This window comes from Marmota monax, unplaced genomic scaffold (genome assembly GCF_021218885.2).
Source record: "Marmota monax isolate L192 unplaced genomic scaffold, Marmota_monax_Labrador192_F-V1.1 WCK01_AAM20220418_F8-fsc00062, whole genome shotgun sequence".
NCBI classification, from domain to species: Eukaryota; Metazoa; Chordata; class Mammalia; order Rodentia; family Sciuridae; genus Marmota; species Marmota monax.
Window position 1 is genome coordinate 11,130,715 of NW_026695221.1, and position 14,725 is coordinate 11,145,439.

The 14,725-nt window shown below is 41.8% G+C and overlaps 2 protein-coding genes across 6 annotated transcripts in view; one reads left to right on the plus strand and one right to left on the minus strand.

Annotated features, from left to right (window-relative positions):
• Window positions 1-7,876, plus strand: part of Siae (sialic acid acetylesterase) — a 33,833-nt gene extending 25,957 nt beyond the window's left edge. The window contains exons 8-10 of the mRNA XM_046432720.2: window positions 3,041-3,198; window positions 4,270-4,465; window positions 5,890-7,876. Coding sequence (XP_046288676.1) covers window positions 3,041-3,198; window positions 4,270-4,465; window positions 5,890-6,123 — 588 coding nt within the window. The 3' untranslated portion in view covers window positions 6,124-7,876. The remainder of the gene's footprint in view (window positions 1-3,040; window positions 3,199-4,269; window positions 4,466-5,889) is intronic.
• The window catches only part of Tbrg1 (transforming growth factor beta regulator 1), a 47,474-nt gene that overhangs the window by 18,719 nt on the left and 14,030 nt on the right, over window positions 1-14,725 (minus strand). The window contains exon 9 of one of the 5 annotated variants that reach the window (XM_046432725.2): window positions 1,917-2,161. The exons of 2 other annotated variants lie outside the window; for them this stretch is intronic. In XM_046432725.2, the coding sequence (XP_046288681.1) occupies window positions 2,094-2,161 (68 nt within the window). In that variant the 3' untranslated portion in view covers window positions 1,917-2,093. Of the gene's footprint in view, window positions 1-1,916; window positions 2,162-3,370; window positions 3,759-6,896; window positions 7,029-14,725 lie in introns of those variants that run through there. 2 more of the 5 variants (XM_046432723.2, XM_058575280.1) reach the window with 2 other exon arrangements.

The window sequence follows — 14,725 nt, forward strand, 5'->3', positions numbered from 1 at the left end:
AGTAGGTTTACAGTAGGTCAAAATGTAAGATGTTTTTGCTTATGATTAGATATGTGCTCTGGCCAGGCATGCATCAGTTATCTCAGTGGTTCCTGGGAAAAACTGCAGAATGGTAGAATTCATTTCTTTGAAGCTACACAACTCATGGTAGTTTACTTCTTGGAGGTCAGCAGGAGAGAGTCTCTTGACTTTTAGACCCTCTTTTAAAGGGCTCCCCTGACTAACTTAGGCTTACCATGATACTTTCCCTTTTGATGACCTTGAAGTCAACTGATTAGGGAACTTACTTACATTTATAGAATCCCATTACTTTGCCATGTAACATAACATAATCACGGGAGTAAACTCCTAGTGCTTTTGCCATGGTTGTCTGTTGGTTAAAAGCAAAGGGCAAGGTATTATATAAGGATGGGTCATTACATGTCATCTTAGGATTCTGCCTAACACACCCAGATATCCTCATATTGTCCTCTCTTACCTCTTCCTAGTCTTTGTTCAACTCGTGCACTCTCCTCTTTTCCTTATTTTTTTTCCAGTGCACTTATCACTTTTTCATGATATACAATTTTCTTATAATGTCTATTGGTTTTCCTTCCCCACTAGAATGCAAGCATGGGAAGTGATTCTTATGTATAGTTCGACACTCTGTCTCCTGGGCCATTATTAATGCTTGACATTGAGTAGGGGCTCAGTAAACTTTTGTTAAGAAAATTAATGAATAAATGAGATGACTGATGTTACATGAACTGTTGATCTTTCACAGGCTTCTTTTGGAATAACGTCATTCCGCAGGTATTCTGGTACTGCTTGATGAGATGCCTTAGATCCCAAGCAGATGTCAAAGATTCCAAGTGATGGATTTAATCCTTTCTCTGGTGCCTCATATTCAGTTGGCTGTATGGCTTTGTCAGTTTGTCTCATTTTTAATCCCATTCCTACTAGAATCCCTTTAGGTTAGACCTTTGTCTTTTGTGCCTAGAATGTTGTAGTAAGTCAGCTTTCTGTCACTGTAAAAAATACCTGAGATAAGTTAAATGGAAGAAGGGATGGTTTTAGCTTACTGTTTCAGACACTTCAGTACATGGCCACTTGGTTTTGCACAGTACATCATAGCAGGAAGCACGCGGTGGAGGAAGCCTTTCACCTCATGTCCCAATATCTCCTCAAAGGCATGCCTCCAGTAACTTCCTCCTACTACCCCCACCTCCAACAGGTTCTGTCACTTCCCAATAGTGCCATAGGCGAGGGACCAAGTCTTTAGCACATGGGCCTTTAAGGGATATTCAGGATATAAACTATAATAAATATTATGGTAGCTACTTGACTAATCAGTCTTGTTATAATCATTATATTAATCTTTTAAAATGGTCCTTTAATTACCTTAATAGTTTCAATAGTTAATAGGTGAACATTGAAATCCATGTAACTTTAACCATTTCAAAGTGTTCAATTCAGTGGCATAAAGTACATTTACAATGTTGTACAACTCTTATCTCTACAGTAGTTCCCAATAGCTTACAGAATAAAGTAGGAACTTTCCACATACTTGCCTGGTTATCCTTCCAATTTTGTCTTTCCATCACCAGTATCTCAGTACTGCCAGATTGTACACGCTCAAAACATCTCCTTATAAGGTTCTAACATTTGATGTATGAGCAGCACTACTTGGAGGGACTTCTCATATTTTTCTTACATATTCTGAGGCCATGTTTTCCTGTAATAATAATCTTGGTCTACTCAAAATGTATAGCTCTTGCTGTCTGGGCCATCACTGTTATTATTTAATCCATAGTATTTTATGCTCTTGTTCATTAACATTTCTTACATTTATTTCTTATGTAATATGTCTCCCCAACAGAGCTATAGTTTTTATATTAGCTAGTTATTGTCCTGTAGCAAATTACCTTAGAACTTCATGGCATGGGATGATCTTTACTCTATTATAGCTTGTGTGTTTGGGAGCTGGGGTGGGCGATATTGGCTAAGCTCCACTGAGTTCTTTCTGATCCCTGTGGCTCTGCTCCAGTTGGCTGGAGTGGATTAGATGGGCAGCTCTGTTGCATAGCTCTCATCCTTCTTCACAGAGCAGTAGGCTAACTCAGCCATGTCCTTTTCTTGATGATGGTAGAAGTGTAGAAACATAAGTGGATCCATGCAAGGTCTGTTGGAGAGACCAGGAATCATCACACCTTAACCGGTGCTTCTGTCTATTGGTCAAAGCAAACCACACAGCTGAGCTCAGATTCAAGGGGTGGGGAAATATATTCTTCTTCTTAAGGGAGGAACTGCAAAGCCACATGGCAACATGGAGTGGGTATAAGGTTTTTCATGGAAGGTACCATACACTAAAGAGCACATGCTTTTCTTTTTCTCCAGAAGGCCTAGCCCTATATTATATACAGATGTATCAATTGCCTATTGCTTTGCAACAAACTACCACAAAACTTTAAAATATCCATTTTATTTCCAGGATTACTCTTTGTTCCATGTTTTGTCAGCGATATCAGCTGGATTCACTCAATATGGCTGAGTTTGACTGGAGGATCTAGAATTAACATAATGAGTTGCTTAGCTGAGATTGAAGGAACACTAGAGTCTTTCTATGTTCATGGTCTTTCATGAAGATCATAATATTTTCTGCATAATCTGTTTTACAGGGTAGCTGGACTATTTTTCCATGGCCAGTGGATGGTTCCAAGAGAATCAATCAGAAGCTAGGTCTCTTAGGGCAAAGACTCAGAAAGTATATATCAATTCTGCAGCATTCTGTGGTCAGACCAAATCACAGGGCTGGCCAAAATTCAATGAGAGGAGAAATAAGACTCTTGAGAGAGGTGTGGCAAGTTGCATTGTAAAAGGATATGTGAGATGAGAGGAATCATTGCTTCCATCTCTGGAAAGACTCTACTACAACAGAAACTAGTAAACACTGTTGAATGAGCTTTTGGACAAACAAATGAAGTAAAAGCAGAGTGTGCCAGTGAAAAAAACTCCAGTGAAAATTCAGATGCAATAAGTTAACAAAATCTTTACTTTCCAGTTATCTTCATATTTATCTAATGACAACTCAGACGATGGATTTCCTCAGATCCGCTGGCATCAAACGGCGGATTTTGGTTCTGTCCCTAACTTAAAGATGCCCAACACTTTCATGGCTGTAGCTATGGACCTTTGTGACAGGAACTCACCTTTTGGCAGGTATGGGTGCTTCTTTGTTTTGTTTGGAGAAAGTTCTTTGCCTATAGTCCTTCACTCTGGTGTTCACTTGTGAGGGGATGGATTGGACTAGGATTGGAGCTTACATGTCTTAATATATAACTTATACATGGTAGGTTGTGTTGCAATAACAAAATCCCCGTGAACATCTCAATACCTTGATGCAAGAAAAATTTATTTCATGCTCACACTTCATGTCCAAAGAAGGTCAACAGACTTTGCTCATTGTAGTTACTCACAAACCCAGAGAAACAGAGGTTCCAAATGGATCTGTGCTTCCATAGTCACCTTAAGTTTCACAGTGGCATTTAAGTCCTTCCATCTAAAAGCAGCATAAGTCACTTCTGCTCACAGTGTACTGGTCAAACCAACCCAAACCAAATAATATGGTCACAACTAGCTTCAGTGAGAGCAGGCCATGGAATTCTAACATGAACAGTTCCAATGAATACCACACACCAGCTGTAGGATGCAGAGATATTTCAAATATAAAATGAAGTCCAGCACATAAAGTCTAGATTGTTGTAGGAACTTGATATTTACTGAAAGAACAAATAAAAGCTAGAGAGGACCAAATATAATGAACAGTTGATTCAGATGAAACACTTTTTTAAAAAAAAAATTTTTATTAGTTATTGATGGACCTTTATTTATTTATTTGTTTATATGTAGTGCTGAGAATCGAGCCTAGTGCCTTACACATGCTAGGCAAGCACTCTAACCAGTGAGCCACAACCCCAGTCCCAAAATACTACTTTTAGTGACTGGAAATAGCTTTATAATAGCTGTTCTGGGTTAGTTCCAATGCCTTTGCTCTCATTTATTCCTTCCTTCTAAGCCATCTATTGCTTCAAGGATTCTGAACCCATAGGAAGCCCAGAGCCTCATCTATAGTTTCCATTTAACATTTCTCTTAAGGTGACCAGCTGGTGAGCACTGAGTTTAGGCAACTCATTCTTACCTTCTTAAAAGGTGCTCTGTATAATCTCTTTTGAAAAAAAAATGTGGTTATTGTTAAGAACCCAAAGATCTCTACTTTCCTTTATCCTATAGCATCCACCCTCGAGATAAAGAGACTGTGGCCTATAGGTTGCACTTGGGGGCTCGTGCTGTGGCTTATGGTGAGAAGAATTTGATCTTTCAAGGACCACTGCCTGAGAATATAGAACTCTTGGCTCACAAGGGACGGCTCAACCTCACTTATTACCAGCAAGTCCAGGTGCAGAGGCAGGATGACAAAATATTTGAGGTGAGAATAGCAGGAAAAACAAAGGGGGTGGGATTCCTTTTGTCAGGAGTCAAGAGCTCTTTACATGCATGTTTCATTACAATGTAACCACATGGCAGGTCTTGGATAGTTATGGGTGGGGGTTGGCCTTATCTGAGAGAAATGTAAGCAGCTATTAATTCATTAATTTAGAGGCAATTTTGATGGTATAATCAAGGAAGGGAAAACAAGGCCCCTATTAAATGATATATATTTTTTGTATTTTCCCTCACAGAGCAACCCTTTTTTCTCAGGGTAGAGTTTTATTTTTGGGTTACCTATTGAGAGATTCTGGCTCCAGTAAATTCCTCTCACCCTTGGGTGTCTTTTTTGTTTTATTATGCTAATTTCAGACATTCTTTAAATCTGGTATCTCCCTTGAAAGGCTTAAGCTTGATAAATTGTAACTTAGTATGAATTAATGTAACAAGACTATTTTTTTTCTCATACCTAGCAAGGATCATTCTGCAGTGGAATTGGGCTATTGATTAAAGAGGGTAATTAGGAGTCTTTAGTAGTTGGGGGTACAGGGTAGAGGCATTCCTTGGTGGAATGTTTAAATGATTGTCTTGGGGAATTTTGAGGTCATTAGGCTAGGAGAGGGTGTATGAAAATATGGCAACAGAGGAGGTGAGACACTGTTAGACTTCACACATGGGTTTATCTAGGGCTACAGCTTCTCCAGAGTCCTAACTATATTATCTATCTGTCTCAGATTCCTGGTCAGCACTTGTCCCACTTTGCTTCTTGCCATGCTAGGTTTAGTTGGAGTTAGAGACTCAAGAAAGCTATAGATTCTAAGTTCTCCTCTTTGTCAGTTGTTGGCTGTCTGCCTATTATCTGGCTCTGGAACCACACAGTAGGGTCAGGGAAGAATTTAACTGTGGGTCCTGGATAATTTATGCTCCCTTTTCTGAATTGCCTTTGGACTTAAGAAAGGCACAGTGTCCAAAGTTCCTTTGTGCCCTTCCTCAGTGTGCATCTCCTCTGGGAATGCCAGGGAACAGTTGGGCTGCTTTGCTCACATTCCTGCCTGCTTTGCCATCTCGCAAGAGGGACCACCAGAAGGATGTTCAGGGGTGTCTTCCATAAATGCTTTATGTGATTATGCTTCTTTGCCTTCCTAAGTTGATCTTTTATTTATTGATTTAAATTATTCAATAACATGAACATGTATTTATTTTAGGCCTCATGCATGCTAAGCAGGTGCTCTTCAAGCCAGGGCTACATTATCAACTTGTGGTTTTGTTAACCACACTCAACCTGGACTAGGTTCTAGTTATTGTAGGAAATGGGTTTTAGCTAAGCCGTGATCCTTCCCTCCCTACTAAGTCTGTTTGAAAGAGTAATTCCCAGTTTCTTCAAACACTCTAATTGATCTATTCCTATTTTCTAACTCTTATTAGATCTCATGTTGCAGTGACCATCAATGCAAGTGGCTTCCGGTTCCTATGAGCACTTTCTCAACCCAGACCCTGACCTTGGATATCAATTCTTGTTATGGCACTGTGGATGCTCTTCGCTATGCCTGGACCTTATGGCCCTGTGAATATAAGCAGTGTCCACTATATCACCCTAGCAGTACCCTACCAGCTCCTCCCTTCATTGCCTTCATCTTAGACCAGGTCCCTGGACATTAGAACAAGATTGCCAAATGACAATTAGATGCAAGAGTGACTTTTAGAATTTGGCGTTTGGAAGTTTAAATGATGACAACTGTTACTTTTAAATGAGGACATTGATAGAAAGCCTTGTTGAACAGTTCTCAGCTATCATGTGGCTATTTTTATATTCTTAGAAGTGCCATGGCTGGTGGGCAACTTCAAATGCTTGTGTTTGTCTCCTGGTTACTCTGAGCCTCTGTCTTGGGCTAATTCTGAACTACAACCAAATTGAACCTCAGTGTCATTCACTTTCTTCATTTTTTTGGGAGTGAAATGTTTTGATACTTTTCCTCCAAAACTGTTTAATCTCAGGGTTGGAAGAAAATTTTAAAGGCCGTTTAGGCCAGGTTTCGTGTGTTCTTTACAAAACCTCCAACAAGTGATTATTGACTCTTTCTGTGAGAAATTTTGTTTTCCAAAAGTTTTTCCTTATGTGATAGAAAAAAACCAAAACAAACCAACCAGAAACTTGGGCAGTCATATTGGAAAGTGCCAAGGGTATGCCTTAAAGAATGGAGAGAAACAGCTGTGGTAGGAGCTCAGTGCAGGCACATGGTGACAGTTACAGCAGGGGTAGAGGAATCAGGACTAAGACAAATAGAAGTAGAGCTAACTGAGGCAAATAGGTCATAAGAATTAAAACTGAGTCTCAGGCTTTTTAAAGGTAAAAGTTTAACTAAGGATAATCCACCTGGAAGAAAAAAGTTAGCTTGAAAGAAAGCTACATGATAATCCTACAGAAAAATAATGTGGATGAGACAAATATGTAAGAGGGCTTTTGTGTGTATGTACTATTAAGAATCATGGGGTTGGGGTTGTGGCTCAGAGGCAGAGCATTTGCCTAGCATGGGCAGGGCCCTGGGTTCGATCCTCAGCACCACCTAAAAATAAATAAAAAGAATCATAATGCAGCTTACTGGTTGGTTAAAAACAGATATATGGCTCTTGAAAACTATATTGATTACTAGTTTGGAATAAAAGTATTGTGATTAGTGATGTATATCTTTTTATAATCAGTCAAACTGTGTTAAGAATGGACTTAAAAGAATTACCATTTAATGTGAAAAGTGAATACTACTAATGCAATAAGCAATTTTCTCCACATCAGCCTTTCAAGGGATTCTAGTGCTATCCCAAAGAGTAGGAATACCTTTATCAACGTCAAGATTTTATTTGGTAAAAGATCTTAAAAAAAAAAAAAAAAAAAAAAAAAAAAAATTTTTTGCACTCTGCAAGGAAGTTTGGCTCCTCTGAGGATTTCCTAGTGTAAATTAACTCTTAATGCTTATACTTTGACCTCTTATGCATCTGGCCCCATGGGAACTACAATCCTAGTTACAGAGAGGCTCAAAAGAAAAAGTCAGGTTACTATCTACTCCTCACCCAGCCCAGTGTGTAGGGCATGATGTAACATGGGGCATGTTGCATCAGAACAGAGGAAACTTAACTTGCTGGCTGCTACCAGCTTCCCAGTCCTGGGGCCACATGGGGCTAAGAGTGCCTGGCGATTAGCCAGAAGGCATTGCCATGGGTTGTGATGAAAAACTGGACCACCTCTAGGATAGGCTCAGAACCCTTCTGCCCTCACAGACAGCTCAGGTCTCCCATTACTGCCTGTAGGATGGGTGTACACGTGAACTCTCCCTGCTGACCTTTACCCTGATTGGCTCCTGTACATTATATTAGCTGTGTGTGTTTTCTCAATAAATGAGATCCTGCTTTGACTATTCTCCCTGGCGTGTCTGATTGTCCTCTGCGTCTGGGCGTGCTCCCCCAATCTCTCCTGCAGGTCAGGAGGGAAGGAGGGAAAGGGGGGGGGAGGGCTAAAAACCCCCAACATAGTGTACTGATACTCACGGCCTCACGGCTATTCTAATTTGAAAGCAGCCTGCAGCTGTTATGGTGTGAACTGATCAAGATAATCAATAAGTCATAGATATAGGTTATAGGTATAAAGCAAGATAGAATAGATAATCAATAAGCAACAGACATAGATTAAAGACTATAGGAATAAGGTAAGATAACATAGATAAGTGATAGGAAGACATAAGTTCATCAGGAATAAACCTGAGTAATAGTAGAAAAATCATGTTATCCTATGACTTAAATCCTATGTAAAACATAGAATTTAAGTCATAGGATAAGTCAGTGTGTCAGTGTAGTTATAAATAAATATAAGCAAGAAGGTTAATACAGATAATGTTAGATTAACATAGCAACTTGATCTTGTAGCCAGAATTTATAGATATTAGTAAAATGACAGATGAAAATGTGTATGTAGGCCAAAAGATAACTGTAGTTGCAAGTAGGCATCAAATAAGTTACTAGTATTGAGTGTGTAAAGCAATTGCTCTGGTAGAGACTCATTAGTCATTTGCAACAATTCCCGCCTTTCTGGGATTACGGGAATAGGGTCATTGTAGTCATTTGAGTAAAAAGATGTGACTATAGAAACTCCATCTTAGTTTCTTTGTAACTGTCCCTGTGAAGAGAGAACTGCATGACCCATTTCTAGGAAATAGAAACTAAAGCTCTTTTCTTATAAAAAAAATTGCCATACTTTGTACCCCACAAATTATACCCTGCTCAGGATGCAGTGGTAGTGAGCTATATCCTGGGTTTGAATGCCCTTGTGGGTCTACATGACTTTGAAGTAGATTCTTTCCCGCCAACCCCCACTCAAGTTCAGTGTATGACTGTCTAGCACCTGCTTGAACCTGGGACTGTGGTCAAGTGAACCGTAAAGCTAATGCTTTTTTAGCTTCTGTTTATCGCTTGCTTGCTGACTGGAAAAGTCCAATCCTGCCTAGAGCCCACAGGTCCCACTTATTAATGTTTTAATTTCTGTGATTGGCTAGCTTACATGACAATAAGCAAGTCCCTGAGTTGTGGTTTTTGTGCTTATATTCTCCTTGGTTGGGCCAGGAAGCTGCTGTCCTCCCACAGAGCTTGAGTCTCTACGGTGGGTGATAGTCCCTGGCCAGGTAAATAAAGCTCTATTTGATTTGAAATTCGGATTTAGAGTGGTTTCTGAAGTGGCTCCTCATAACACAGGCAGGAACTCTAAGCCAAAGTTCCTTAACACCCAGTCACCTGGTATACACAGGGTAAAAAATTTGGTTTAGGTAATTTATATTAATGAAGCCACATGTAAATGAATTTTAGTGGTTGAATAATTTAAAACATTCTGTAGGAATTCAGTGTATTTCCCCCAATGAAAAGAACTTTTTACTGTTTGAAAATGAAGTAATCACTGTAGAAAATTTGGACTACTGAAGAAAAGCACACAGAAAAATCATCCCCAGATCATCAAGAGGGAAACGCAATTTTGGTAAACATGCACTTGATTTGTTTGGCTTAAATATTGTATACTATGTAGTATATTCTTTTGTAATCTGTTTTTAATTTATTCTACCAAAATAATTTTCTGATGCAAATAAAAATTTACAGTATTACAGCTGTGGATCCCTATACTTTATTTAACCAATTTCCTAAAATAGGCATATGGATATTTTAGAAATCTGCATTGTTAAACTAATATTATGAAGAGTGTTACATACAAACATCATACCTCACTCATTCAGTTATTTCTTAGGGTTCTTAACATGAGTAACAGGTTAAAATGTATGTTTAAAATTGTGATACCTACAAGCTTAATGCTCCCAAAGGATGAAACAATTTACATTCCCACCAAGGTATTTTTTCCCTCCCCCTTATTGACATTGGATGTTGTCAAATTAAAAATATTTTAACAATTTGGTAGATGAAAAGATACTTTAAATACATTTTGGCAGAAGATGGCGGCGAGGGGAGTGCATTACCCCCGTGTGCTGCTTCACTGTGTGGGAGTATGACAAGTCAGGACGGCTAAAGGATATCTTGTTAGGAATTTCCAGCAATAGTGGGGTGCGCCGGAACCTGGAGGAAGGATTTCCATCGCATGAGGATCGGCTACGGGGACTCAAACGCGAGAGGTTTGTCGCACGGAGGGTAACACTGCTTATTCAGCAAATCGCCCTGCGGCTAGAGTCTGCAAGGCGCGCTGGGATAGAGACGCAGGGTTACAGCGCTGCAGTTTCTGCCAGACGCGCAAGCACCGCACTCAGGGCTGAATTCTGGGTTCGAGACGGGGAAGGAAGCGGTCCATCTCGGTTCTCCACACCGGTCAGACCACAGAGGAGGCCAGCAGCCACCATGTTGGTAAACTGACGTCACCACACCTGTTTTTGACTGACCGCAGCTCATTCAGCCATAGAACAGGTAATTTCAGGCTGCAATTCGCCTGCGGCTTGCAGACAGATTGCTAGGGTTCAGCGCCTGGGGGCTTCTTAAAATCTGATCTTATCGGAGTGAACACGGAGCGCGGGGCGGCCGAGTCCTGGCTCCCGGAACCGTCCCGGAACCGCCCTGGCTCCGGGCTGCGGAGCCTGCGGAGGCTGCTTCTTGGACCCTGCTAATATCAGAGCAAACACGAAACACCAAGAAGCCGAATTCCAGCTCCCGGAACTGAGCCCGCGGGGACTGCTTCTTGGAGCTTACACTTATAGGAGCTTACACCGAGCACAGAGCGGCCGAGTTCCGGCTCCCGGAACCGTCCCGGAACCGCCCTGGCTCAGGGCTGCGGAGCCCGCGGAGGCTGCTTCTTGGACCCTGCTACTATCAGAGCATACACCAAACACTAAGCGGCCGAATTCCGGCTCCCGGAACTGAGCCCGCGGGGGCTGCTTCTTGGAGCCTACACTTATAGGAGCTTACACCGAGCACGGAGCGGCCGAGTTCCGGCTCCCGGAACTTCCCTGGACCGGGGCTAGGAGCCCGCGGAAACTGTGTCTCGGTCCGGGTCCTGCTGAGGGCAGGTCAGGACTCACCCATTGCTTGGGTTGCCAGGCAAGGGGAACGAAATGCTGCCATTCGCATAGGATACCAACATGGCAGAGATCTGATGTCAGCAGAAAGCGGTGGAGGAGAGATCTTCATCAATACCAGCGGTGACATAAGCAGTTGGTCTCCTGGTAAGGGGGGTGAGGCTCAGTCACCCGAGTCTCCTCAATTTGTCCTCGAGCCAGAGGGAAGGAGCCGGGCCGCCGCCAGCCCCCGGAGCAGGCCCAGCGGCTCGCCAGCGTGGTGACCGCGTGACCCCAATTGGAGAGGGGGCGGAGCGGAGCCGCCACCCACACCCGCCAGGTGGGCAGACCCACGACCCAGTAGTACATGGGCGTGGTAGGAGGGGCAGGGCAGAGCCGCCCTTCGCGCTTGCAAGGTAAACAGACCTGTGACAGCCTGGCGGGTCAGGCCCAGTGGCCTGCCAGTGTGGTACACACGTCACCCCAACTCGAGTAGGGGCAGAGCAGATCCTTATCCCACGCCCGGATCAGGCCCTGCCGGTGTGGTGGTCACGTGACCCCAATTGGAGTGGGGGTGGAGCGGAACCGCCACCCGTGCCCGCAGGGTGAGCAGACCAGTGATCAACCTGCAGATCAGGCCCAGGGGTCCGCAGGCGTGGTAGGAGGGGCAGGGCAGATCCGCCGCCCGCGCCTTCAAGGTAGGCAGACCTACAACAGACCGGCGGATCAGGCCCAGGAGCCTGCCGGCGGGGTACAAACACCACCCTAATTGGAGTAGTGACAGAGCAGAGTCGCCTCCCTTGCCAGGAACAGACCCAGCATCCTGCAGGCGGGGTAGTCACGACACCCCAATTGGAGTAGGGGCAAAGCAGAGCCTCCACTCGTGCCCGAAAGGTGGGCAGATCTGCGACCGACCAGCAGGACAGGCCCAGTGGCCTGCTGGTACGACAGACATGTCACCCCAATTGGAGTAGGGGCAGAACAGAGCCGCCACCAGCTCCCAGAACAGGCCCAGTGACCTGCCGGCGTGGTAGCCACGACACCCCAATTGGAATAAGGAGAGAGCAGAGCCGCCGCCCGCACCTGCAGGAAAGATACGCAAGCAGTATGAAAAGACAAGGAAAGAAAGGACCACAAGCAATGTAGGTCAACGCAACTTTAGAAGAGGTAACAGCTGCAGCAGATGGAATGTCAGATAAAGAATTCAGGATATACATGCTTCAGATGATCTGGAGTATCAAGGAAGACATTAAACAGCAAAATCAGACAATGAAAGATCACTTCGACAACGAATTACGCAAACAAATCCAGGAAGCAAAGGATCAACTATACAGGGAGACAGAGGTTATAAAAAACAAGCAATCAGAAATCCTAGAAATGCAGGAAGCAATAAACCAACTTAAAAACTCAATGGAGAATACTACCAACAGAGTAGAACACTTAGAAGATAGAACATCAGACAATGAAGACAAAGTATTTCAACTGGAAAAGAACATAGACAGCTCAGCAAGACTGTTAAGAAACCATGAGCAGAACATCCAAGAAATATGGGATAACATCAAGAGACCAAACTTAAGAGTCATTGGGATACAGGAAGGTACAGAGCTCCAAACCAAAGGAATGAGCAGTCTATTCAATGAAATAATACAAGAAAACTTCCCAGACTTGAAGAATGAGACAGAATCCCAAATCCTAGAAGCCTACAGGACGCCGAATGTGCAAAATCATAAGAGATCCACACCTAGGCACATTATAATGAAGATGCCCAACATACAGAATAAGGAGAGAATTTTAAAAGCTACAAGAGAAAGGAAGCAGATTACATTTAGGGGCAAGCCAATCAGGATAACAGCTGATCTTTCAACACAGACTCTGAAAGCTAGAAGATCCTGGAATAACATATTTCAAACACTGAAAGATAATGGGTTCCAACCAAGAATTGTGTATCCAGCGAAATTAAGCTTCAGGATGGAGAATGAAATTAAAACCTTCCACGATAAACAAAAGTTTAAAGAATTCGCAGCTAGAAAACCATCTCTTCAAAACATCCTAGCCAAAGTATTACAGGAAGAGGAAATGGAAAATAACAATGAAAACCAACAGTGGGAGGTAGGACAGTAAAGGGGGGGGGGAAACAATCAAAGAGGAAAACAAACAATGTTTAGTAACAGAAATAAACAAATATGGCTGGAAGAACAACCCATATCTCAATAATAACCCTAAATGTTAATGGCTTAAACTCACCAATTAAGAGACACAGGCTAGTAGAATGGATCACAAAACAAGACCCAACAATATGCTGCCTACAGGAGACGCATTTGATAGGAAAAGACATACATAGGCTGAAGGTGAAAGGTTGGGAAAAATCATATCACTCATATGGACTTCGGAAACAAGCAGGCGTGTCCATACTCATATCAAATAAAATAGATTTCAAGCCAAAGTTAATCAAAAGAGATAAAGAGGGACACTACATACTGCTTAAGGGAACCATACACCAACAAGACATAACAATCATAAATATTTATGCCCCAAACAATGGTGCAGCTATGTTCGTCAAACAAACTCTTCTCAAGTTCAAGAGTCTAATAGACCACCACACCATAATCATGGGAGACTTCAACACACCTCTCTCGCCACTGGACAGATCTTCCAAACAAAAGTTGAATAAGGAAACTATAGAACTCAATAACACTATTAATAACCTAGACCTAATTGACATATATAGAGTATACCACCCAACATCAAGCAGTTACACTTTTTTCTCAGCAGCACATGGATCCTTCTCAAAAATAGATCATATATTATGTCACAGGGCAACTCTTAGACAATATAAAGGAGTAGAGATATTACCATGCATCTTATCTGATCATAATGGAATGAAACTGAAAATCAACGATAAAAGAAGGAAGGAAAAAGCATACATCAATTGGAGAATGAACAATAGGTTACTGAATGATCAATGGGTTATAGAAGACATCAAGGAGGAAATTAAAAAATTCTTAGAGATAAATGAAAACACAGACACAACATATCGGAATCTATGGGACACATTGAAAGCAGTTCTAAGAGGAAAATTCATTGCTTGGAGTTCATTCCTTAAAAAAAGAAAAAACCAACAAATAAATGATCTCATACTTCATCTCAAAATCCTTGAAAAAGAAGAGCAAAACAACAGCAAAAGAAGTAGAAGGCAAGAAATAATTAAAATCAGAGCTGAAATTAATGAAATCGAAACAAAAGAAACAATTGAAAAAATTGACAAAACTAAAAGTTGGTTCTTTGAAAAAATAAACAAAATCGACAGACCCTTAGCGATGCTAGTGAAGAGAAGAAGAGAGAGAACTCAAATTACTAGCATACGGGATGAAAAAGGCAATATCACAACAGACACTTCAGAAATACAGAAGATAATCAAAAACTATTTTGAATCCTTATACTCCAATAAATTAGAAGACAGTGAAGGCATAGATAAATTTCTTAAGTCATATGATCTGCCCAGATTGAGTCAGGAGGATATAGAAAACCTAAACAGACCAATATCAATTGAGGAGATAGAAGAAACCATCAAAAGACTACCAACTAAGAAAAGCCCAGGTCCCGATGGGTATACAGCAGAATTTTACAAAACCTTTAAAGAAGAACTAATACCAATACTTTTCAAGCTACTTCAGGAAATAGAAAAGGAGGGAGAACTTCCAAATTCATTCTATGAGGCCAATATCACCCTGATA